This window comes from Sceloporus undulatus, chromosome 2, assembly GCF_019175285.1.
Source record: "Sceloporus undulatus isolate JIND9_A2432 ecotype Alabama chromosome 2, SceUnd_v1.1, whole genome shotgun sequence".
NCBI classification, from domain to species: Eukaryota; Metazoa; Chordata; class Lepidosauria; order Squamata; family Phrynosomatidae; genus Sceloporus; species Sceloporus undulatus.
The window spans coordinates 12,314,972-12,341,549 of NC_056523.1; the positions used below are offsets into that span (position 1 = coordinate 12,314,972).

A 26,578-nucleotide genomic window follows, 5' to 3' on the forward strand; every position below is an offset into this window, starting at 1 on the left:
ACTAGGAATGGTTTATTTAGCCTGCTGTCTGAATTGGGTCTCTGAACTTATTGCTCCCAAACAAGCCAGCACTGATAAATCAAGAAGAAATCCTGATTTTATTATTCTCGCATACACAAGGAGCAACAATCCAGGATCACTTCAGACCTTAAGACAATGTACTAAAGAAACCCTTCATGGTTTCCTTTCTCTTTGTTTCACCCTGCTCTTAACTCTTATGGATTGTGCAACTCTTAAACATATCCCTCCTGGCTTGTTTAGCAGTCACACAAATGGGGACAAGCAAAGCAAATGGTTTACATATACCTGCACACACACAGTATGCTAAACCAGGCTTCCCCATATTTAAATACATTCTGAACAACATTCCGAAGTGAGGAGGACTACTGCTCTCATGGGCTGTTTGCAGGTTTCCCAAATGCTGACCAAACGGAATGAAGGTCTTTAGTTTGATTCTCACTGAATCATCTGAGTCTCCCTGCAGTGCAAAGTAGTACAGAACTAACAGAAAGTTGCCTGTTAATAGATGGGGGATGAATATTTAAGGCCTTGTGGTGGGTTTTAGCAATGGTGTAGCCTTGTAGTGATAACTCAGTGTCAGTCTCCTGGTACAAGCTCACCCTCATTTCCCGTGGGCTGTACATCTGGGTGGCAGCCATACTGTCCCCATAGCCACCGGGCCCCATGGAGTGGCGCATTGATTCCACCTGGAGTTCATAGAGTTAAGGGAAAAACACAAAGCACAGTGACAGCAGGTTAAGTACAAGACAGCAGACTGAGCCAAGAGGTTTTGTTATGCCAAGCTTCAACTTCCATGAAGGCTGAGAGCTAGGGCTGACACTAATTTTGTGTATAGATTGCAATTAATATATATATATATATATATATATAGATAGATAGATATATAGATATAGATATAGATATAGCTAGCTAGCATATTTGTGCCATACATTTTCCCAATTACTTTCCCCACTGCCTCTCATTTTTTCTTAATGTTGCTCTACATGGTAGAAAAGAAGTCTATAAATTACTGGTTTATTCTCAATCCCCTCCCCCTTTCATTTTTACAGCAAATAAGTCTTTCACCATAAAACAATATAAATAAAAAATAATGCAAGGAAACAGTCGTTAATTAAAACCTCTCGCTTCTCTCGCAGGAAGAAAAAATGAACACTGCAGCAATTTATTCAAGGGGTCAATTAAGAGGCTATTAATCATGACATGAACCCAGCCATAATCACAACCTGAAATAAAACTGGCAAGACATGAGAACAGGAAATTTTTTAATTAGCACTGGAAAGGAACTTTACTGACCAGGGGTGGATCTACACTTGCCAGAATGTTCCAGGTTGCCCCTGGAGTATTCTGGCCCTGAATCCCCCCCTTACCTGCTCTCGTTTGCTGTGGGTTTTTGGCTCAGGCAGCGAATAATGGGTGGGTGCCTTCCCATGCGACTCCCATTCATCGCCAGGTACCACTGCTGATGTGAAAATGAGGTGCCCAGCCATGGTACTGATGCTGGGCACCCCATTCTGACCTCAGAGTGATCCATGCCCATGATACCAAACAGCTCACAGGAATGAAAAGGCAGCCACTGTCATCACTGCGAAGAAAGCCAAAAACCCACAGCAAAAGGTGAATTATTTAAATGCAGGTTAAGGCGAGGAAGCCCTGAATTGGGAACAGGTGTCGTGAAGACATTATGGACCCAATTTGGGGTCGGGGCACTGCATCAAGTAAATAGGACTTTGGGGGCTATCACCCATTTTATCGCATGCCAGAACGCTGCCGCTGCCACCAAAAGTTCTCATTCCATTCCCGATCCGTCCCAGAGGAGGCGATTTTCAGGAACGTTTCAGAAGCAGTTTGTGAGTGAGTGAATGCAGTACAGGCATTTAACCACTGCGCCACCAGAGCTCCACTAGTTGGTACCAACTGGCAAAAAATTTGAAACCCAGAGCACTGGCATCTAAAGATAGTTATAGTGCAGGAGGCACTTAAGAGAATCCCAAGTTCGAGTCTCGTAGTGAAGAACTGGTGGGATAGTGGGCGCCTCCATCACATAATTGGGTGGAGTTTCTCTTCAGTATTTTCACACATCCTGCCACCCCATGTTAAATCATACTAGTCGAAGGGGAGGGGGATGTGTACCAAACTAAAGCATACACCTAATTCTCTCACAGGTCGTTCTCACTTATTTAAACTAGCTCCATCCCCTCATGAGCTTAAGGAATCTGTTGATAAACCTACTGATCAAATGTAAAGCCCACAGTTGAAGCTTTAATAGAGCAATAGCTTCTAAAGGTGGAAGGTGAGAAACTCTTACAGGTAACAGGAAAAAAAACTTTTCTGATCGAGGCCCAACTAGTACTGTAGTACTAATGCAGTTTGACATCGCTTTAACTGCCATGGCTGAATGCTATGGCATTCTGGGATTTGTAGTTTTCTGAGATATTTAGCCTTCTGTGTCAGAGAGATCTGGCGCCACAGCAAACTACAAGTCTCAGGATTCTATAGGATGGGGCCACTGCATTAACTCTGAAGTGTGGAAGCAGCCTAAGTAATGCCAACTATTTGATTAATTTAGGGATGGATAATTAATTTGAGATGGTGCATATCAACCTTAGCTGATTTTATAAACCACTGTGGCGAAGCAAATTTGAAGGACAGATCATTCATCCTTATGTTGGTTACACCATACCAATGGTAACAGTGGCAAATTATTACGTTGGGAGTATTTTAGTCCAAGACTATGACTCCAATATTGTACACAGAAGGGACAGGAAAATGTGGTAGTTGATTACTCTTTCTAGGCAACCCAAAGGGGAACGTCGTGTTAGGAGTTGGAAAGTAAGCCCAAATATACTTTCTGTGGTATGATGGTACTGATACTGTGGTTATGCAAGATTTGTTATGTTAATCATATGGTCAAACAAAGGAATGAATTACATTATGGTAAGTATATTGGTTTACAAAGTGTCATGTTGCTAGAGCTCATCACTCTCAGTTGAGATTATTGGAAGCTTCAATAAAGCAATAACTACTGAAGGGGAGAGGTGTGAAATTATTACAAGGTAAAGGGAAAAAAACTTTGTGTAAATACATTACTGAGTAGTGTTTGTGTGAGTGTTAGGAAAAGCTTGGGAATAACTGAAGGCAGCCATCAGTCATTATGATGGCTGAAAGAGGGGCCTCTGGGGAAAGAGTCTGCTAAAAGGTATGTTAGGATGTTGAGAGCACCCACTGAGACAGAGTTGGGAGGTGAGACAGATAGGGTTTTGAGCTAAAAGAGACAGTATGGGATTAGAACAGGAAGGGAGAACTGCCTATGATATGGGGGATCTTAAAGAACAGGAGTTTCTTATATTCTCATACTGTGTTGGATAAATCTATTTCTGTTGTTGTTTTAAACCTGTCTCTGGCTTGCTATCAAGCCTGAATTAGAGTAAGGCCATGCATACCAAACTAAGGAATGCACACAACCAAAAGTCCATATTTATAAGGATCGCCCTGAGACTCAGTAACTCAATCCAGAAAGGAAAAAATTGGGAGAATAAGGGCAGAATGAGTGTCAGGATTCCCTAGGGGTTGGAACTGCGGGGACAACCTGAAAAAAGGGATATGTCATATATAGTGTATATACTCATGTTTAAGTCTAGAAATTTAGGTCAAAAATTGACCCCTCCCCCCAAAAAAAACCTGAATCAATTTATCCATGGGGTCAATGTAAGTACTATATGTGAACTCTTATTTAAAAGAAGGAAACATCCCCTGGTAAAAGGGAAGGGTATAATGTGTCTTGGAAGCACTGATCCCCTCTACTCTCTCATCTATCCAGCCTTAAGGGTGACCACAAAGAGCTATGTCTGCTGGAATTTTATTAGTTCTTTGACATTGTTTTGCTTTGCTTCATCCTTCAGATCCTTTGCTAAATGCCCCTATGTTTTACCCTCGACTTATCCATGATTCATAGCAAAATCCCTAAATTTGGCCCCAACTTATATATGAAGTTGACTTATAGTCGAGTATATACGGTATTTAATATATATTTTTATTTAATATAGAAGCCAGCATGGTGTAGTGTTGAACTATGATTCTAGAGACCAGGGTTCAATTCCCAGCTTGGCCCTGAAACCTACTGGGTGATGTTGGGCAAAACACATGCTCTCAGACTCAGGGCAAGGCAATGGTAAACCTTCTCTGAACAAATCTTGCCAAGAAAACCCTATGATAAGGTGAACTGCCTTAGGGCCACCATAGGTTCGAAATGACTTGAACGCTCACAACACACATACACATATTTAATATATTGATATTTTACTCTGAGGCCAAAATATGGATGTAAATGGTAGTATGTGGGGGAAAGCTAAGAGGGAGCACCAACTTCTTCAGCATCCAAATAACGGATCCCCTTTCCCAGGTTGGCCCTGCAATTCTAACCCCTAGGGAATCTTGCCACATACCCTGCTCTTATTCTTCCAATTCTTTCCTTTCTCGATTGGGTTACTGGGGTTGAGAAAGACCCCTATAAATGTAGCCTTGTGGTAGTGTTATTGTGTGGGCTTCTTAGTTTGGTATACGTAGCCTGACTCCAATTTAGGCTTGAATGACAGGTTTAAAACAACAAAAGAAATTGATTTTTTGACATACCGTATATACTTGACTATAAGTTGAGAAATTTATGCCCCCAAATTGACCCTAAAATCTTGGGTCGACTTATATACGGGTTCATAACTAGTACTGTTTAGAAAGGTCCTAAAACAAGCAAGCTTGATGCCCTACTCTTGGTGCTTCGTGGCACTGTGTTATTCTGTCTGTGTGTGTGAAAGAGTTTCCCAGTATGATTTGAAAGCCTCCTCTTCCCATGGAAAAAAACACCTCATTGAACACCACTTCCTTCCCTCCCCAGTCTGACTGGCAAACCTCCTCTTCCCATGGAAGAAACAATTCATTTAACACCACTTGCTTCCCTGCTCAATCCGACATTAAAACTTTCCCCCCAACACCTGGGAATTGCTGTTAGGTGGTCAGGAGAGGTGAGGTCCAGAGAAGGAGAAGGAGGGATGGAAGTGGTATTTTCCCCTTTCCATCCTTCCTTGTAGCCTCCTACGTTTTACCCTCGACTTATCCATGCGTCATATCAAAATCCATTATTCTGATCCTGACACCTTCCCTCGACTTATACATGAGGCCTATTGGTACACGTCTATATACAGTAGTATGAAAATATAATAAAGTCTGAAGAGCAGAGGAAAGAAGGCATGACTGCCCCCTTGAAGGAGCTGCTCCTTGTGGTAGTGGTTTCACTCATCCCTCTTCCCTCCCATATAGCTGACTGAGCCACAGGTTCAAGGAGTGCTCCTTGAGGCCTCAACAGAGTTGCTTTCCCAATTTGGAAGGTTGTAGGGCTTTGGGGAAGGCCCTTACCTGAGTCATTTGGGGCCTCAGTCCAGTATTTTCAATAAAAGTAATCCATAGTTAAATCCTCGGCCAATGTTTGTGATTGCAATTACTGTAGTTGGATTTTAGGGGGTGAATGTAGTATTATGTTTCTTGTATACTTTGTATTTTAAGGAATAGATGTTGTGATTGGTAGTTTCGAAATACAATGTTAGAAATATTTCAACTGCACTTGGACATGTCTTGTAATACAGTGACAAGAGAGATCTATCACCTGGCTGAAGAAAGCTGGCATGCCATTGGCCTTGGACTAATTACAAGTACAAACATTGGCCAAAGATTTCACTACGGATTATTTTTATTGCAAATACTTACTGTGGACTCATTGGAATATAAGTATTGTGACACTATAATGTTATGTGATATTGCCTTATGATAAAGAATATTGGCTTTTATTGGATTTGTATGAATGTGCTGTGATTTCATAAGACTAAATTTGCAAGAATGTTGCTACAGAAAGCTAATAATTGAAGGTTATTTGTTAAAGAGGTATATTTCAACTTTGTATTTCTGGGGTTCATTTATCCTGTTTTGCATGCTTATCACACCCCAAAGTTGTGTTTATTGCATTTGTGGCCTAGTAGGCAAAATTTAGCCCACAGGCCACATTCATGTCACAAGGGTGTTGCTTTGCCTCGATCCCAGAAGGAAACAAAAATGCCTGTTCAGTTCAGCAACGCAAGGGAACTGACCTGTGATGTAGGATAGGAGTCTCCATTTAGACCCTGCAGGCCCATGAACATATCTCCAGAACTGGAGAGGTTGAAGGAGCCACCAGAGCCTATCGGAAAAACAAAAGAAGGGGTGGGAGGGAAGACAGTGATAGGGTGAATGGGGTGGCAGAAGCAGTTGCCTCTAGCAAACAAAATGTTAATAAGACCACTACAAAGATGACTAGCTGGAGAGCAAGCCAAGAAAACCCAACTGTGGAAGGAGCCCTTGGCTACTCTGAGGCCAAAAATGGGGACGCAGATGCTAGTGTGTGGGGGAAGGCAAAAGAAGGAACACCAACTTCTTCTGCATACAGAAGGGGGAAATGGGTTGTGGGTGCTGGTAGCGGAGGCACCTCCCTAGGAACTCCAGCACTTTTTGGAGCAGAGAGGGGAGTTCCATGTGTCTCCAATCCCAGCAAGGACTCCTGCACCAACATGGGGTGTAGTGGAGTTTTTTGGGGGAGGGGAGTTACCCGCGGAGGAGGGGGTGTTGGGGGAGTCGCCCCCACTCTGTGCGGCGCTGACAGCCGTTTTCACGGCGTAAATATTGGCTTCCTCTTGGAACTTGCCGATGTTCTTCTTATAGCGGATGCGCTTGTTCCCGAACCAGTTTGAGACCTGGAAGGAGGGAGGGGAGGGGGGAGACCGGGGAAGGAAAGATCAAAATGGAGGGAAAGGAAATGGGGAGGGGATGAGGGAAAAGTGAGGATGGGAAGGGAAGGGAGGGGAGGAGGGGGATTATGTATTGACAGGTCAGCCAAACAAGAAGTTTTTCCCCACCACCAACCCCTCTGTCCCAAATTTGCTCTGCTATCCCAAGTAACACCCATGGGGCCCGTCTAGCGTAGCCTCAGGCCTGCTCCCCCACACCTCCCCAGGTACCTGTGAGACTGTGATGCCACATTTCTTGGCAAGCTCCTCCTTGGCCTCCTCGCTGGGATAGGGGTTGCTCAGGTGTGAGTAGAAATACTCATTGAGCACTTCTGTGGCTTGTTTGCTGAAATTGCGTCGCTTCCGCCTAGAGGGGGGAGTAGGGAAGAAGGGGGTGGAAGTACACGGGGTGGCAGAGAAATAGGGAGATAAATGATAGCAGTTTTGAAAGAGAAATAGAAAATATCATGGTGCAAGTGATTAGGAAAGGGACAACAACAACAACAACAACAACAACGGAAGGCCTCCTTCTGCTGCAACTGTTCTTGTGTATCTTCAGATTGTTTCCAACTTACAGTTATATTAAAACAAACCTATCATGGGCTTCCTTGGCAATATCTCTTCAAAGGGAGTTTGCCTTTATCGGCACTGTGGTTGAGGGGGCTGATACGCAACCCAACCCCTGGCAGTTGTCCACCCATGATGCAAGGGATGAAACTACTTGTTTGAACACTCCCCAAAATGGCAATGTTTCCCATCTAAACTACAGCCTCCCACATACCCTCCTCCATAGTCACAGAGTTTAAATGTAAATCATTCAAGTTATGTATTTATTTGCCTATATAAAGAGCAGGGGCTTGTACTAGGAAGACCACTTGGGATGGGATGGGATGGGATGGGGGCTGCATGGCAGAGTAGGGTATGGCTAGCAACCTGTCAATGACATGTATGCGTAAGTGCAGCTTTGTTGCTGCTGTGTGTCTTGAAGTCATTTCTGACTTATGGCAACTCTAAGGCGAACCTATCAGGGGATATTCTTGGCAAGATTTGTTCAGAGGTTTGCTATTGCCTTCCCCTGAGGCTGAGAGAGTGTGACTTGCCCAAGGCCACCCAGTGGGATTCTTGTCTGAGCCTGGAATTGGACCCTGGTTGAGTTGTAGTCCAATACACACACTGCCTCTCAAGTGTAGCTTGCATGTATGCAAATCCTTTTTTGGATAGGGTGTAGGGGGGCGATCCTCTTGCCTTTGTGCTCTCTCTTCCAAAGCATCAAGGTCCAGGAGGGACTGTTGCTGCTTTTCCTACTACTGGGAAGGAGAAGAAGTGGGAAGATGATTCAGGCTGGTCTGGGCTCCCAAGGGAAGGGTGCACCCCATCTGTGAGTGTACTCTTGTTTTCCCTTCATCCCCACTATACTAAGTTCAGCTGCCATTCTATTCTGTGAATCACCTACCCTTTGCACTGGTAAACAGCTACCTCTACTGTCACCACCACTGCTGCCTCCCCATCCAAGAGCTGACAGTGCTGGGGAAAATACATGAAACTGCAAAATAGAACTATGATCCAATGCAGGATCTCAGCTTTTACTTCCTGGACTTTTAACTTGGTGAAATATTTTATAGCTCTTTTCCATTCTATTATTAATCACTGTTTTATTATGTATGTGTCATACATTTATGTGAATGTGCCTGGATGTGATGTGCCATGATGTGGACCACTCTGGAAATACTACCCTAAGGTTGGTATTTAAGTGACCAACAGCCTAAACACCCTAAAGGCTCCAGATCCAGTCTGTTCTGGGATCCTGTCTGAATTTGGAAGCTAAGCAGGGTCACCCTACTTGGTTGGGAGTCTGCCAACAGATACCAGGTGTTGTAGGTAACATTTCAGAGGAAAGCACCTCTGAGCATTCCTTGCGTAAGAAAATCCTATGAAATTCATGGAGTCACGATAAGTCTACAGGTGACTTAAAAACACACATACACATGAAAACAAACAATTACACTCATTACAGAAAGCGTGGCACCACTTTCTGGCAAGTGTGAAAACCCAACAAGGTCACCTTCCAACTTTAAATGTATTAATAGGTATTAAATTCTCCCACAAGTCCAAGATGATGTCTCAGCCATGCCAGGTCAAACCAGTGAGCTACTGTACCCATTTCTGCTCCATGGCAGGAGCTTCTTCAATGAAACTTGGCTCTGGTGCTCATCATCTAAATTCCCTAGAATCACCTTCCCACAGTAGAAACAGGAGGCCTCTATTTGTTTCTTTAGTAAATTTATGCCTCCTCTTCCTCCTGAGATGTGAGCCATGGCAGCTATTTTTGGCCATTTCCCTGCGGGAAAGACTCTGAACCCTTTTGCCAAATGTCATCTGAAGCCAGATGATCTCTCCACAGCTGCCCTTCCCAGAGGAGACATTGCAGTGTGGAGGTCCTTCCTTTGCTGCTGGGTAGAGGCATTTGCTTCTATGAAACAAGCAGGCAGGAGCTCCTTTTTTGATTTGGTTAGCAAAGTGAGCTCAGACTTGTATTGATTACTGTATGATTTGGCTATTTTATCTGAATGAGATTAACAACCTGGCATCAAGGAAGCGAGAGCGGAGGATCATGACGGCTTCACATGTGCTCTGCTTCAGCTGCATCTGGATAGAGCTGAATTTCCGGTGGATGATGCTGACCATACGCTCAATCTCCTTTGGCGACACAGGGCGTGTGCGGCTCTGCTCCCGAAGGAGGTTCATCACGTGTGTCGTAAACTCATTGCAGGCCTGAGCACAAAGAGAAGTAAAGAGGCAGAGGATGATATGAAAGTATAGGAACTTAGAATCATAGAGTTGGAAGAGACCTCAAACACCATCCAGTCCAACCCTCAATCATGAAGGAACTCACAGTCATAGCAACCCCAACAGACAGCTATCCAGCCTCTGTTTAAAGACCTCCAAAGAAGGAGACTCCACCACACCCCAAGGGAGTGTATGTTTACTGCTATTCCAGAGTAGCAATGCACTCAAACTACATGAAAAGAGATTCCACCTCAACATTAGGAAGAATTAGACAGCAAGAGCTGTATGACAGTGGAAGACACTCCCTTTCAGTGTGGTGGGGTCTCCTTTGGAGGTTTTTAAACAGAGGCTGGATGGTCATCTGTCACAAGGAGTGTTTTGACTGTGTCTTCCTGCATGATGGGGGTTGGACTGGATGATCCTTGTGGTCTCTTCCATCTTTGTAATTCTATGATTCTAATATTTTAAACAAACAAATGGCATTACTAATTGATACTCTGAAAAAAGTGGGCCCTTGGTATCTGCTGGGGTCTCTTCCAATGATTCTATGATACTATGATCCATGTGCAGATACACAGACTTTGTGGGTGGTGAGAGGGTGAGTTGCATGTGTTAGAGATGGGAGCCAAATGCATAAGACAATGCAAAAATAACAACAAGGCAACCCGACAATTAATCACAAGAACAATCCTGGTACAACAGTGAGATAAAGCAATAACGATCCCATAACAACAATCTATACACAGTACAACTCTGTAATCATGCAATTAGCATATACAGTCGGACCTCTGTATCCACAGAATCCTTATCCACAGATTCAACCATCCATGGTTTGAAAATATTTTAAAAGATATACAAATTCCAAAAAGCAAATCTTGATTTTTTTGGTTTTATATAAGGCACAGGGGCTCAAACAGTTTAGACACTGACTCTGTTGACTGCAAGATCAGCAGGTTGGCAGTTCAAAGCCCGAGTGGTGCATGATGGGGTGAGCTCCTGTCACTACTCCCAAACTTCTGCTAATCTCGCAGTTCAAAAGCATGCAAATGCAAGTAGGTAAATAGGTTCCATTTCTATGGGAGGGTAACAGCATTCAGTACAGTCATGCTGGCCACATGACCACCAAAGTCGTCTTTGGACAACGCAGGCTCTTTGGCTTAATAATGAAGATGAGCACTGCCTCCTACAATCAGACATGACTTGACAACTTTGTCAAAGGGGAATACCTTTATCTTTATATAAGGGATACTATTACCACTGTATAACAGTGGTGTGAGAGTTGCTCAGAGAGGGGCATGAGACTCGGGAGGCTCTGAATCCTCCTCCTCTTGTTCTTCCCAAACTTTTTTATGTGTAAAATTTACACATGGGTTGAGCTGAATTTACTTACATAAAATTGTTCTAATTTCAATGATGTTATTCCCTTACAAAATGTAAAGTATGAATATACATGAATGTGTGAATGAAAATACACACACTAAATAAATAAAATATTTTTATTCATGTGCTATACTGACTGTAGATGTAAAGGAGGGTCCCAAGGGTAAAAAATGTACCACTGGTATAAGAAGGGATGTCATATTGAGGTTGGAGCAAGCTCATTTTCTGCTGCTCCAGAGAACAGGACCCAGAGCAATGGATTCAAACTACAGAAAAAGAGATTCCACCTAAATCTCAGGAGGAACTTCCTGATGGTCAGAGGTGTTCAACAGTGAAACACATTCCCTCAGAGAGTGGTGAAGTCTCCTTCTTTGGAGGTTTTAAAACAGAGTCTGGATGGCCATCTCTCGAAGGTGCTTCAGTTGTCAATTCCTGCATAGCAAGGGATTGCAATGAATGGCCCTTGTGGTCTTTTCCAACTCTGTGATTCTAAGAGGAGATAACACCCTGTGCTGAACTGTTAAAATTTTGAGAACTGCTAAGCTGGAATCCCAACAGAAATCAGGGAAGGGGAGGGTTTGATTTACTCAAAAAGAAAGGCCCCCATATAGCAATCAGTAGTTGCTGGAGCAATGAATCTGCTCTGAAAGAGGAGCTACTCAAGGTTCTGAGGCTGAGCTGATAGTGGGGAATAAAGTTCAGCACCTCGGATACCTTCTTTATGAAGTCTGGATTGAAAACTAGAATGGATTTGTTGTCCCACAGAGAAAATGACCATCAGCTCCCACTTATTGTGAGGCTTATAAACTCTAAGCCAGGGGTAGATAAACCAGAACCCAGGGGAAGCATGAGGCCCCCAGGGGTCAATTCTTTCTCCAAAATGGCCCCTAGGGAATGTGAAAAGAATTTCCACCATATTTGGGGGGGGGCATTTAGGGTTGAAATAAAATTGTAGGCCTTCCCCCCCCGAAATGTGTGTGTGTTTCTTTCAAAATGACCTCTAGGGGACACGGGATATTTCCACCATCAATTTAGGCACAGGAAAAGCCCTGTTTTTGAAACAGTGAATGACTTTCATTCACTTACCGTTGTTTAAAAAAGACTTCTTCTGGACCTGAAATGGACCAGGAAGCCTGCAAAATGTGGTGCAAATGTTCCCCAAGAGGGCCTTTGGGGGGAAAAAATTTATTCTTATTTTTGTGGTGGTGTGGCAGCATGACTCTCCATGGTCTCTCAGTGTGCAAATCCTGCCCCTTAGTCTTACACAGCCTCCCATCCCTATTCTAAGCATTATATTAAGCATGGGGAAAATATTTCCATGGGTTCTGGAGACTACAGATTTCATAATCTGATGGCCAGGCTGGCTGAGTGTTTCTGGGACTGGTGATCCAAAAATGTTATTTTTCTAAGCTCTGGCCGGACTTGGATATCTTCAATATATAAATGGGGGACAGTCATTCGGTGTTTGCGCTGCCTGGGCTCTGGAGCCCAAAAGCAGAGTCTTCAAGCATCTTCAAGACAGGAAAAGGGACATAGAAGGTACTGTGTGCCTTCAAGTCCTTGCTGGCTTATGGCGACCCTAACATAGAGTTTTCTCAGCAGGTTTCTTCACAGGGGGTTTGCCATTGCCATCCTCTGAGGCCGAGAAAATAAGACTTGCTCAAGGTGAGTTTAGATGGATAAAACAGTAGGTCTGGATGGCTACACCAGTGGGTTTAGAGATGGCTGAGATGAACAAATCCTGTTCTCCAGAGTTAATAACACAACACTATTTGGCAGCCCATATCTCTGAGATCCTCTGGAGGGGCCCTTTTCTCCGTCTCGCCACCATCTCAAGCATGGCTGGTGGGGACGCAAGAGAGGGCCTTCTCGGTGGCTGCCCCTAGACTCTGGAACTCCCTTCCCAGGGAGATGAGAATGGCTCCCTCCTTGTCCTTCCGTTGGCAGAAGGTTTTTAAAAAACACACCGGGTGTTATATTGTTTTAAAGTGTGTTAAACACTTTAAAAACTGAATTTTATTATTTTATATGCAACCTGTTTTAATATTGTAATAATCTGATTCTGTTTTAATGTAACACCTTTCTGTTTTTCATTGTACTGTTTTTAATCTTGTAAACTGCTCTGAGTCTCAGTTGTGGGGAAAGGGTAGGTTAATAATAAGAATATAATAACAATAACGCTCCAACCACTACACCGCGTTCAGACAAAAGCCACCTCCGCACCTGTTCATACTTCTCCAGCTCCGAGTGATAGATCTGACGGATCTGTGAGAGCTTGTTCCGATAATCTGAGTGCTCAATGGAGTTATCGGGGGACACCCCTCCTGCCGCTGCTGCAGCCGCCGCTGCTGCCGCAGAGCCACCCCCTTTCTCGGGTCCGGCCACCCCTTCGGCCAGGAGCATGTTGTCCAGACGCATCAGCTGAGGGTCCACAGGTTCCTCCTCCTGAGAACTTCGGATGCTGAGTCCTGAAATGGAAGAAAGGGGAAAGGAAAGAGTTAATGGAGTGGGTAGTGGTCCTTGCAGGGTCACCACACCTCCGTCACAATGCTTCCCTCCCCAATTTTTCCTCTTCTCTTTCTTTCCTTCCTTGGTGGGCTTCCTATCCTTCCCTCCTTCCTTTCTTGGTGGGCTTCCTATCCCTCCATTCCCTCCCTTTTCTCCTTCTCTTCTCTCTCTCCTCCCCTCTGGGTGCCTCCTTCCTCTTTTGTCGCTTGGCAGGAGACTAGGTCACCACTAGGTCGTTGCTATGGGGATCACAGGCCCAAAAAAGGGGGTAGCATCAATTTTTGGCAGGAGCAAGAGATGTTTGGGGGGTGAGGGTTTCACAGGAAGGGAAGAGAGGAGGAGGAGGTAGATTCAAGGGGCCCCAAGGGAAGTGGAGCCAAAGAAGAAGCTTGTATGCAAAGGGATCTTGTAGCATGCACCTTTGAGACTAAATAAAAGAGAGAAGTTGGCAACTTGTAGGTGCATGTGCTGAGAAGGTGTAATTCCTCCCCTCTGTCCCCATTGCCAATGCTAAGGCTGCCCCCTTGAAAATGAAAAAATAAAAACCTGCCCCTGCTGTGCCGCAAAAACCCTGAGCATACCTTGGGAAAGTTTTGGTTTTAGGGGTCTTTGTTGCTGTGGAGTGCCTTCATGTTGCTTCCCACTTAGACCCGGACACCCAGTGGGTGACCATGGTCAAGTCACATACTCTCACCTCAGGGAAAGGCAATGGCAAACCTCTTCTGAAGAAATCGTGCCAAGAAAAACCTACAACAGGTTTGCCTTAGTGTTGCCATAAGGTGGGAGGCGTTGTTGTTGTGTGCCTTCAAGCCGTTTCTGACTTAGGGGGGCCCTAAAGTAAACCGATCATGGGGTTTTCTTGGCAAGATGTTTTCAGAGGGGTTTGCCATTACCTTTCCCTTGAGGCTGAGAGAGCATGACTCACCCAAGGTTGCCCAGTAGGTTTCATGGCCAAGCGGAGAATCGAACCCTTGTCTCCAGAGTTGTAGTCCAACACACAAACCACTATGCCACACTTAAAAGGTTAAAAAAAAAAGAGAACAAAACTCTGTTCTTGCTGCTGTGTTGCCTGGAACAGCAGCCTGAGCATACTTTGGAAGCTTTAGCTTTTGGGGACTTCACTGTTGTTGTGTGCCTTCAAGTCATTTCTGACTTAAGGTGACCTAAGGCAAACTATCATGGGGTTTTCTTGGTAAATGTCTTCAGAGTAGGTTTGTCATGCCTTCCCCTGAGACTAAGAGTATGTGACTTGTCCAAAGTCACCCAGTGGGTTTCATGGCAGAGCTGGGAATTGAACCCTGGGAAATACACCTTTCCAGAATCCCTCTCCCAAGCAGCATGGCCAGTGGACAACTGAAGCCCAAAAAAGTAACTTTCCCAAGCTCTGAACACAGGCCATGCACCTTTTAAGCTGGCGAAGCTTTTCAAAAACAAGCTCCATGTATATTTAGCAAAATGAGTAAGCAAAACAGAAACAAAAGGAAGCAACAAGAGGGTTGCCAACTGGCCAAAAGCAGGAAGACGGAAGAACTCAGGCTTGGCCCAATTCTACCCTCTTTAAACTGTTGTTGTTTCCGACTTATGGCAACCCTGAAGTGGAAGGTGTTGCTGTTGTTGTGTGCCTTCAACTTGTTTCTGACTTATGGCTATCCTAAGGTGAACCTAAAATGGAGTTTTCTTGGCAAGATATGTTCAGTGGTTTGCATTGCCTTCCCCTGAGGCTGAGAGAATGCGACTTGTCCAAGGTCACATAGTGGGTTTTATGGCCAAGCTGGGAATCGAACCCTGGCCTCCGTTCAAACCACTATGCCATGCTGGCTCTGATACAGGCTGTATAAACAGCAAACAGGCAGTAAAGCTCTATAAAGAGGGAGACAGAGGGGTTCTTTGCTAATTCTTCTTATAGAGAGAGCAAAAGAGACTGATTCAAAAGCTGGCAACTCTGGCAGCAACTCTCTTGAGAATCAGCAGTAAACAAATGCAAAAGTAAGGAGCGGAGGCAGTGGGGAAAGAAACAAAAAGTACAGAGTTAGATAGCCAAGACCAGATTCAGGCGGTTTAGTAGCACCTTGGAGCAATTCCAAAAACAGGTCCTCCGTTGAGCTATTCTAGGAACAGTGGCAGAGCTATTCAACAAGTAAGGAATAAAAAGCAAAGGACAATAGACAGCTGCACAAAATTTTTCATTTTCAGACTTGTATTGTCAGCAGGAGACTAATAGCCAGAATTCAGGTGTATCACAGAATCATAAATTTGGAAGAGACTCTATAGGTCATCTGACCCAACCCTCTTCTGCCATGCAGGAACTCACAATGAAAGCACTCCTGACAGATGGCCATACGGCCTCTGTTTAAAAACCTCCAAAGGAGGGGCCTCCACCACATTCTGAGGGAGCGTGTTCCACATGTATTTTTATTCACACATGTTGCTGTAAGGCAAACCTATCACAGGACTTTCTTGCCAGAATTTGTTCAAAGAGGGTTTTTTTTTTTTTTTGCTTTTGCCTTCCTCTGAGGCTGAGAGTGTGTTACTTGCCCAAGGCCAGTCAGTGGGTTTCCATGGCCGAGTGGGGATTCAAACCCTGTTCTCTAGAATCACAGTCCAATGCTCAACACACTCACCATGCTTACTCCTATGTGTGTATGTGCCTTCAAGTCACCTGTCACCTTATGCCAACCCCAAGAATTTCAAAAGTTTTTTTTTAGGCAAGGAATACACAAGAGGTGGTTTTGCCAGTTCCTTCCGCTGAAATGTAGCCTGCAGCACCTGTTTTTTGTTGGCAGTCTCCCATCCAAGTACTAAACAGTGCTGACCCTACTTAACTACCAAGTTCAGGCAGGATATCATATAATCAAGCGTAAAACACAAAATTGTTGTTGTTGTGCGCCTTCAAGTCATTTCCAACTTATGGTGACCCTCAGGCAAATTTATCATGGGTTTTTCTTGGCAAGATTTGTTCAGAGAAGGTTTGCCATGGCCTTTCCCTGAGGCTGAGAGTGTGTGACTTGCCCAAGGTCACCCAGTAGATTTTATGGCCAAGCTCAGAATCGAACCCTGGTCTCCAGAGTTGAAGTCCAACACTCAAACCACTACGCTATGCTGGTTCTCAAAACATTAAACAAAAATCAGTAAAACACAAAATACTGATTAAGAAAAACAGCAGTGGGAGATTCAAACAGTGACTGGGAGAGAAAAATTACTCTCTTTTCCCTGCAGCACTGGCTCCTAGTCAGGACCAATTGCACCAACTCAGCCACTGATAATCTGGCCCTGAGCATGCCAGTCTTGTGACATGGCTCCAAAACACACTGCAGAAATAATCCAGTTTGAGACCGCTTTAGCTGCCCTGGCTCAATGCTGGGGAGTCCTGGGAACTGCAGTTTTCTGAGACAGCCTTCTCTGTCAATTCTGCAATTCCCAGAATTCCCTAGCACTGAGCCAGGGCAATTAAAGTGGTCTCAAACTGGATTATTTCTGCAGTGTGTTTTGGACCCTTGCCATCTCTCTCTTTCACACTCAGGTAGGAGGAAAGGGGGTAGATTTAAGGGAAATACTACACTATTCATCCTGTTACTTCTGAAGTTTCAAAGAAACAGCGCAAAAGACCAGGAAAAAAATGTGAAAGACAGAACAGGAGTGAAGGGATCCAAGTATTTTCATGCTGATTTTTGAACTCCAAACAGCAACAGATCCTATCCCAAACACCACACATCACACACAAAGTCACGCATGCACACAGGAAAAGCATAACCATTTATTATTTTAACATCCCACCTTTCATCCGGAGCAGGACCCAAAGTGGTTTACAATACAAATATTAACCAGGGATTATCCCGTTTAGCTACCAAGCCTGAACGGCATCTCATATACTCAAGTGTAAAAACACAAAATTGTTGTTGTGTGCCTTCAAGTTGCTTCCAACTTATGACAACTGTAAGGCGAGCCTATCATGAGTTTTTCCTGGCAAGATTTGTTCAGAGGAGGTTTGCCTTCCTGTGAGGCTGAGAGCATGTGACATGCCCAAGGTAACCCAGTGGGTTTCATGGCCAAGCTGGGAATCGAACCCTGATCTCCAGAGTCATAGCCCAGCACAGGTATCATTTACTTAACATCCAGCTTCTAAAAATGTGTACGAGACTATAGCTAGTAATCTCATAATATCTACCCCCCACAAAAAAAAATTGCCACTAGTTTGCACCCTGGAATGAAGAAGAGAATCAAAACAGTCAATCACTCCTGTTGCAAAGTAAATCTAAGGGTACTGAAAAGTTTCAACAATTTCACCATAAAAAATATCCACATCTTTTTCACTAATCTCTCCTCTATTATAACGTGGGGAAGACAAGTACCACAACTGACAATTGTTATGTCAGCTAAAATACAGACAAAATAAATTTTTGCCACAGATTTCTTGTAATATCTGGACATTTGGCTCAGGTTTTAGAAGGGAACTTCCTACTAGCGTACCCAGTATAAGCAAGACTCCACAGTTGCCAAGCTATTCCTTGGGCATAGTTTTTTGGTGGGTTTTCAGGCTATGTGGCCATGTTCCATAAGAGTTATTCTTGACGTTTCGCCAGATCCTGTAGCTGGCATCTTCATTCTCTGAAGATGCCAGCCACAGATGCTGGCGAAACATCAGGAATAAACTCTTCTAGAACATGGCCACATAGCCGAAAAAGCCCACAAAAAACTATGGATGCCTTCGACTTCATATTTCTTGTGTTCTTAGGATTTTGACAAGGGTGGCTATTTATCGTAGCTTTTATTATTTTGGCAAAGTTCTGGGCTTTAAAAGCAAAACAACCCAAAGCACCCTCCTTTGTTTCTTCTCTTCAGATGACTTAAGAGCAACAAGTCATTGGTAAGAGAGCTCAGAGACAGTTCAATTATTTTTCTTTCAGTTAGTCTCAAAGGTGCTACAAGATCTCTCTACATACTCATTCTGCAAACACGGGTATATCTATGAATTCAGTAACTCATTCATGTTATTCATGTTACATGAATGTTACTCATTCATGATGAGGAAATGTAAGAAAGAAGGGAATTGGCTTACACACTGGAAACTGCTTAGGGAGTGTTAGTTCATGGATAAGCGATATAGAAATGTACTTGCTATTGCTACATCAGTAGGGAAAGTCATCCTGCCCTTCTAGATCCATAACATGATATCCTACTAAAGGGTCATTCAGACATCTTTTTTTTTAGCGTGACGACACAAATAATCTCACTCAGGCATTCTGGGTTTGTTACTGACACTATGGAACTGCATCTATGTGCAATTCTGTGAGTTTGGTTGCTCAGCACTCAAATAAAGATAAATCAATGATACAAATGTATTCAAAATGCATTCAAGGCATGCAGAGTTTTATCCCAGGTCTATTCACATCGGTTAGTCACACTGCCGACAATGCGAGTCTTTTTAAAAATCTCGGGGGAAAACCTGGTATCGTTATTCTGGGGTGAGTGAGGTTTTTTTGGAAGCCCCCCAAACTTAATTGAATGCATCTGAACAACAAAGATGAAACCCAGATTATTTTCACTGTCTGAATAACCCTTAAATCATAATGTAGCGTTATGTGAACAAGGAGAAGAAAGGCAGGGAGCCCTGGGCTCTTACGTTCCCCCTGTAATGCTGCTGGGAGCAGTCTGGAAAACTCAGTTAAGTGAGGTTTGTCACATCACCCCAGACCAAAAAGATGTTAACTTTAATTCTGCTTAATGACCAAGAAGCCAACTTTAAGCTGTAGTTAACAAAGTCAAGGTTCAAACACATAGCTATGTTAAGCATGGAAAGGGATCTTTCAGGACCATTGAGACAAATTGAAAGACAGAACCCGGTAGCAGAAGCTTTCCTAGACTTGAGCCTACTTCCTCAAATGCATTTGGATCTGATGCCAAGGTTATTTAAATTAACTGCAGTTAAGATTAACACTAGTTCGGGGCCTGGACGATACAAGAAACGTAGGAGCGTCTAAATCCTTGCAGTGTGTGTGTGTGTGTGTGGGGGGGGGAGTGGTGGATTTGGCTTTGGAGCCAAATTTCGATTTGGGAAGTGCCTTGCAAACAGCATTCCAGAGCTGGGTGGGCCCAAGTGGAAGCATGGATGGGATGGGACCAAGGACGGAGTAACGGCAGAGCCAAAGCAAAGTGGAGAGGCTTGGATGCAATTCTTACAAGTTTGGACGTCTCCCAACAAGCACACAGAACACAGTTTAGTTCTCAGCATGTCTGTTTAGCAATAATTACCCGTAGAGCAGCTCCCCCAATAATAAAATGTATAACTCTGGCTCCTGCAAGAGCCTTCTTGCCAGTTAAACAGAGCTAGGTGCTATAGTGTTGTTGTTGTTGTGTGCTTCCAAGTCCTTGCCAACTTATGGTGACCCTATCATGGAGTTTTCATGGCAACTTTCTTCAGAGGGGGTTTGCCATTGCCTTCCTATGAGGCTGAGAGAGTGTGACTTGCCCACGGTCTCCCAGTGGGGTTCCATGTCCGAGTGGGGATTCGAATCCTGGTTTCCAGGGCCATAGACCAGGAGTAGGCAACCTTTTTGAGCTGGGGGCCGGGTTGCTGTCCCTCAGACAACTGGGGGGCCAAAGCCAAAAAATAAATAATTAAATAATTTTTTAAAAAATTGAAATGAAATAAATAAACCGGGACAAATGTAGGACAAAATTTTCAAATGGAGGGCACGCAAAAAAATTTGCTGATTTTTTAAAAAATGTTAATATAAATGCATATTTCTGAAGCTTCTGTAGACAATTGCCCCCCTTGCCTGCCTCCTCCTGATAGGCCAAAGGCCCCACACCCTCACGCAAGAGGCCAAAGGCTCCGGCGGCAATCGGCGGCAGGACCAGGCGGGGGCCGGTTCCAAGGCCTTGCCGGGCCGCGGGCCTCAGGTTGCCTACCCCTGCCATAGACCATAATCATTATACCATGCTGACTAGACAACTATTCAAATTGTTACACCACACTGCTAGGCAACAGTTTTTCTGCCTGTAAATCATAGCTCAAACCAATGCAACAGCCCTCCTGTGTGGAAAGCACAGTTCAGTTCCATGAAAACAGTCCTCCTGCGTAATGTCCAAACACAGCCACGCTTTCCAAGTGGGCTCCTTTTCGAATAAATGTTGCTATTGGTGTTGTGTGCCTTCATGTAGCCCAGTGGATTTCCATGGCTGAGCAGGGATTCAAACTGATTTCCAGAGGCATATTCCCAACTCTCAAACCATTAGGAACAGCGGTATATAAATAAATTTTAATTCATTCAATCATTCATTACACCACATTGGTTCTCACAGAATTTACTCTGTGTTAAATGTAAGGTTTAATGTTTACAAACTGTAATCTTACTGACTGAACCTATGAATAAAATCTGACATATGTCCTATTGGGTTCAGCAGGGATCTTACTCCCTGAAAGAGGCTGGAGTTGTATTCTGATACATCTGGAGGGCACTAGGTTGCAGAGAACTGTACTATGGTGCTCCTGTTCATTCTGTTATTTCTTTACTTCCACAGATTTCACAGCCACAAAAGTAGCCCCCCTCTTTTTTTTGGATTAAAGCAGTCATAGGAGGTGAAACCCTATGATGGTATTGTGTTACAACAGGTTGTAAACTGTTTGAAGAGAGAGCTACAGTATATGGAGGAGGAGGCCATGTAAAGCACTCTGACTTAGTTTTCCTGCATGGGTTCTAACACTCTTGAGAGGAAATATTAACTCTTCACTCTGTTTTTATTTTTTAAGTCTTCAGGGAAGCAGGTGAATCTTTGAGAAAAAAAAAAAACAATTCTAACAACATAGACTATATATTTAATGATGAAATCTTAAATACACAAAAAGATGGGCTAAAATTATGAAAAAGAAGAAAAATGTCAGTGGCATGAATTAGAAAACAGGAAAGCCGTCTCTGGAAGTTGTGGTGCAAGTGACTGCAAGACTGGAAAATCTGTAGCCCTTTAGATGCTGGACTACAGCACCCTTGCATCTCAGCCAACAAAGCCAACCGTCAGGGAAGATGGGAGTCACAGCTCAGCGATATTTAGTGGTCCTTTGGGATACCTGGTAAGCCTAAATACCCTGAAGGCACCAGTTCCCATCTGACCTTGGAAACTAAGTGCTGTGTTTTTTGATGGAGACCACCAAGGAATACCAGATGCTGTAGTGTGTATTTCAGAGGTGGGAACTGGCAAAGCCATCACTGAGTATTCCTTGTCTAGGAAAACCTTATAAAATTCAATAAAAATTCATGGGGGGATCATTATAAATTTACAGGTGACTTGAAGAAAGGGGATAAAAAGAAAATGAACTCATTTGAGTTGTGCTGGAGAAGAGTGCTGAGGATACCGTGGACAGCCCAAAAGATAAACAAATGGGTCCTGAACAGATCAAACCTGAACCTGGAAACTAAATTAAACCTAGAAACTGATTAAACTGAGACAGCAGTACTTTGGTCACATCATGAGAAGGCATGATTCAGTCAAAAAGACAAAAAAAGACAATAATGCTAGGAAAGGTAGAAGGCAATAGAAAGAGAGGAAGACCACACGCCAGATGGCTAGATTCAATTAGGAAGATCACAACCCTGAATCTACAAGACCGAAGCAGAGCAGTGGGGCTTGGAGATGTTTTATCCACAGGGTGGCCATGAGTTGAGGTCAACCCCCGGGCAGTTAACAACTAAAAACAAAAGCAAATCAAGCCTGAACTCTTCCAAGATACCAAGATAACTCAACCACAGGGTCACGCATGTGTAGCTAAAAAGAACAACACACACACAGCTGGTTTAGGGTCCATATACCACTTCTTCATGTTATGTTATAACTTCATCCAGTGAGCTCTAGGCACTATGTATGGCTCTCCTCTTCTCCTCCCTACTTTATCTTCATATCAGCCTTGTAAGGTAGACCACGCTAAGAGAGAGGTGAAAGACACAAGTCACGGAGTGAGTTTCATAGCCCACTGCCTGGGGACTAGAACCTGGATCTTCAGAGTGCCAATCCATCACTCTTAACTGATAAATCCACACTAGCTCACCACTCTGTTTAAATGTACTTCACCTGCATAATCTCAGTTACTTTTAGAACAACCTTGTAAGATAGGTTAATATGATTGCTCCCATCTTAGAGAGAAGAGCAGGATTGGGGCAGTGAGGGTTTGTGGCTTGCCTATTGCCACATCATGAGCTCACAAACTTAGCTGGTTCACAAATTTCTCCAGCTCACAGACTTAGCAAATATATTACATTATGCCAGCTCTCATGTGGCTAACAAAACAAATATTGCTTCTAAGCTTTGTGACAGAGCTATTCCACATTTTGCTGTTAGGTCTCCTTTATGTATAGATGCAAGTCAAATATTTGTATTTTGAGATTCAACCATACAGATGTTTTCACTTAAAATCAGTTTAGCCAAATGAAGCCCACTGCACAGGGCTTTGACTCTTGTCAGGTTCAATATATCCAATACCTCTTATTTCCATCCCCTCTCCAACCTGGGATTTATTAAAATTCAGTCACAGAATACTCCTTGGGCTCTCTCATAAACGCCAACCAACAAGAATGCCAAACTAACAAAACAAACAAACAAACAAACAAAGACAGGAGTCCTGCAAGTCCCTTGAGGCATTTCCAAAATAAAGTTTACAAACCAGTGCCCTTTCAGTGAGTAACCAGGAATTGTTTCAAAATGTTCATGTTGCTTTTAGGAATGGAGATTTTGGAGTAGCCAACATACATGGCTCTGTCCTGTCAAACTAAAGATCCTGCTTCACAAGTGAGCCATCAGCTATCTCTGGTTTTTAAGGTGAGTGCTACTATGATCTTTGGGTTACATCCAGATATGTGGAAACAGGAATAATACTGGCACTGGGGAGGCCCCATACACAGTTGTGCAAAGGCTAGCGGGAGCCCACGTGGAAGTCATTCCACAAAACAGAAGCACATCTCTTAAATTCCAGCTCTTTTTTTGTGCAGGGAACTTGCACTGAGTCAGAAAATCCTCTTCTGTATCACATGTCCTACGGTAAAATGTCATATGAACTTTATAGGTGACAGAGCCAGGTTCAACTCAAATAAGCTTTAAAGGAGCATCTTTTAAAAAAGAAAAGAAAATCCCTATGAAGCATGAAGAGGGGTGAAGACAGATGCAAGACATATGACTGAAGCAATGTTTGAATCATCAGTAAGCACATCTGTCAAAAGCATTGCAAAGGCAAGGAGAATCCAGGCTCGTCCCATGGGAGGGGAAAGAACCACAGTAGTTAAGTGTTGTTTTGTTTTCTTATTACTACTACTATTATCAAGTATATTAAAAGCATGATGCAATACAGGATACCAAGTACAGACACTTAGCACCATCAAAATGTATAGTGGGCCAGCTGTTTTGTTCATTTCAGCAGAGCAAATCACTGAGCCTGTCTATGACTCTTCCAAAATACAACAGGAAAATGACACTTTACTTCAAAAAGCAAGTTTGCTTATGTCCTGAGTTTGCAAGTCCTGAGTTGGGCTGTTAACAATAGGGGTATCTTAGTGGTCTCTGGTTCACAAGGTTGTCTTAATTCAAAGCTGGCTTGAGAAAAAATAAAAACAAGGTCTATTAATAATTTCAGCCTTTATTAAAATTTGAAGTGTTTTTTTTCTGCTATGCTATACAAATACACATGCTTGGTCAGAATCACCAAACTTGAAGGGTTGCCTAATGATGCTGAAATAAAAACTGCAGCAAGTTTTTTACAAGTTGTCTGTCTACTACTGTGGGTGATATTTCTAAGTTCATGAAGTAGATGGGTTCCTGGTCATTACTTTCTTCAACAGAAAATCTGGTATTAGAGGCATAAATATCATGAAAACAATAGAAACAGGTTCTTATAGAGAGGTTCAACCAGTTTTGGCAAACTTCTTCTTCAAAACTGACAATATGTGCATATGAAAGAGAACCACCAAGTCAGGTAAGCCTCACACAAGTCTATGAAAGCATTTTGAACCTTCTAGAGACCACTTGAATGCTTCTTCCAAAACACATCTAGTGATGACTCTTTCACTAATCTCAACTTGTTTTAATTCATCTCTGTTGGCCATGCTTATAGATGTTTATAGATCTATGCCTCTTTAACATGTTATGGGGAAGCTGGTGCAATAGGCTTATCAGTTCTCCCCTTTTCTCTCTGTTCTGCAGTTCCCACATGCTCAGTAAGGCAGCTTTGGGAGGCAGCTGCTGTTTACTTTGCTGTAGACAGGCACATATGATGACTATAGTAGGATAGAGCACAAACCCACTCTTTCTTCAGGCTTTGTTTATTGTACTGCTTACTGCAGACACATTACTGAAATCTGACAATGAAAGTCTGTTTCTCCAGCTCAAGTTAAAAGCTCATGTCCCTAGTTCCCAAAGGCTGAAAAATAAAGTCATAACTATCTCACTTTTGCATTAAGAAACTATGGAGAAATATGCATCTGAGGAAGTAGGCTCAAGTCTACGGAAGCTCAAGCGACCAACTTCTTTCTTTCAGTTTGTCTCAAAAGTGCTACTAGATTCCTCTGCATATTGATTTTCCAGACGAACATGGCTGTAGCTTTGAATTCCACCACTATGGAGAATGTTGTTCATGATCATGTTGGTTAACTTAAAAGAGTTGCCAGAGCCTGGGAAATTATTTTTTTAAAGTTAACTGGTTACACTTGTAGTTATACAAAGGTTCCCAACACATTTTTATTAATTGCCAGCTAAAGCTATTAAAAAATACCTTTAAAAAACCCAAAAGAGTAAATACAATGTTAGTCCCAGCTAGAGTAGACCCACTGAAACAATGGACTCGCCTATCTGTGGTCTTGCCAAGTTCCTATTGATTCAGTGGGTTTACTCTAGTTGGATTTAGGCCAAGAATCCCATGGCAACTTTAAGACCAACAGATTTATTGTAGCATGAGCTCTCCTACCTTTGGCATTAGAGCTGAGTCCAGGAAAGTTCATGCTATAATAAATCTAAAAACTGACACACCCCTTTGTTTTTTACCCCAACAGAGGAACACAGCCACAGAGCTTGGTAATTTTTTTAAAAAATAAACTCTTTCCTTTCTCATTATTGCTATAGCTTTTTAAAACAAAATTAGAATGCTACAAGCCCTAGCCTGTGGTACAAAACACAAGTAGTGATCACAGGCACTGTAACAATAAAGTAACTGTTAAATAACTAAGACAGAATTCCAATTACACAAAAAAGGGTATGTAATGTTGTAATGGAGTGTGTCGATCGTAACGTACCTAAATTGTGTTTAAAGAGGGGAAAGAAATTAGTCAAAGCAGTGGAGATTGTCCGCTTCTATGTCAGTAGGGAGATTACCTCCTCCATGTTTTATTCTCAGCTTTAAAGGAACAATTCAAGTTGTTAAATATATTTGGGGACAGGGTTAAGCACCTTGCAGAATTTATTTTAACTTTGGAGCAGGACACAGATTCACCATTTGATTGACATCGAAGCCACAAGGGATTACAAGTAACTTGTTACTTGTAACTTCCAAGTCCTGGAATGCTTTATCTATAACCATCTCTTTCTGTCCGTGAAGACAGAATCCAGAGCCTGTCTAGGTTTTCAAGCATCCTAGGGGAGTTAGCTGTGAATCACCACTTTTCCAGCAGTAATTTGACACTAAACTACCATTGAGTGCAAACTGTTGAGTAATGGACGCAATCTCCAGCAATGAGTGGAAACAGCTAGTGTAAATACACTTTTTAAAAATATAAAATCCATGCCCCCATTTGACTTAAGAATATGTTATTTTTTTGGGGGGGGGGGTTATATGTTAATACTTTTTAGTTTAGGGGAAAAAAGATAAAGAAAAGGCATGACAGAGTTATATAAAAATTGAGTGGGGTGGAGGAAAGTGGATTGAGATCAGGGTGACCAAACATCCTCCTTTTCCATGTCCTCCATTTCAGCTTTCTGTCCAGGAGGAACTCCAAAATACCCTTCATTTTAAGCAGGGCTAAGAAGCTTGAATTTATATTTATGTGAGTATGTGAGTGTTTTTAGCTGTTATTTGGGAATGCGCTACCTTTTTCCTGAATGTCCTATAT

The 26,578-nt window shown here is 43.0% G+C and overlaps 2 protein-coding genes across 4 annotated transcripts in view; one reads left to right on the forward strand and one right to left on the reverse strand.

Annotated features, from left to right (window-relative positions):
- RNF5 (ring finger protein 5) overlaps positions 1 to 1,272 on the forward strand; it is a 28,243-nt gene extending 26,971 nt beyond the window's left edge. The window contains exon 6 of the mRNA XM_042450878.1: positions 1,158 to 1,272. Coding sequence (XP_042306812.1) covers positions 1,158 to 1,225 — 68 coding nt within the window. The 3' untranslated portion in view covers positions 1,226 to 1,272. The remainder of the gene's footprint in view (positions 1 to 1,157) is intronic.
- Positions 1 to 26,578, reverse strand: part of PBX2 (PBX homeobox 2) — a 49,228-nt gene that overhangs the window by 5,481 nt on the left and 17,169 nt on the right. For 2 of the 3 annotated variants that reach the window (XM_042450797.1, XM_042450798.1), the window contains exons 3-8: positions 13,215 to 13,459; positions 9,406 to 9,596; positions 7,056 to 7,191; positions 6,647 to 6,791; positions 6,153 to 6,241; positions 621 to 707 (exon numbers count right to left, since the gene is read on the reverse strand). In XM_042450797.1, coding sequence (XP_042306731.1) covers positions 621 to 707; positions 6,153 to 6,241; positions 6,647 to 6,791; positions 7,056 to 7,191; positions 9,406 to 9,596; positions 13,215 to 13,459 — 893 coding nt within the window. The remainder of the gene's footprint in view (positions 1 to 620; positions 708 to 6,152; positions 6,242 to 6,646; positions 6,792 to 7,055; positions 7,192 to 9,405; positions 9,597 to 13,214; positions 13,460 to 26,578) is intronic. The other variant, XM_042450799.1, reaches the window with a different exon arrangement.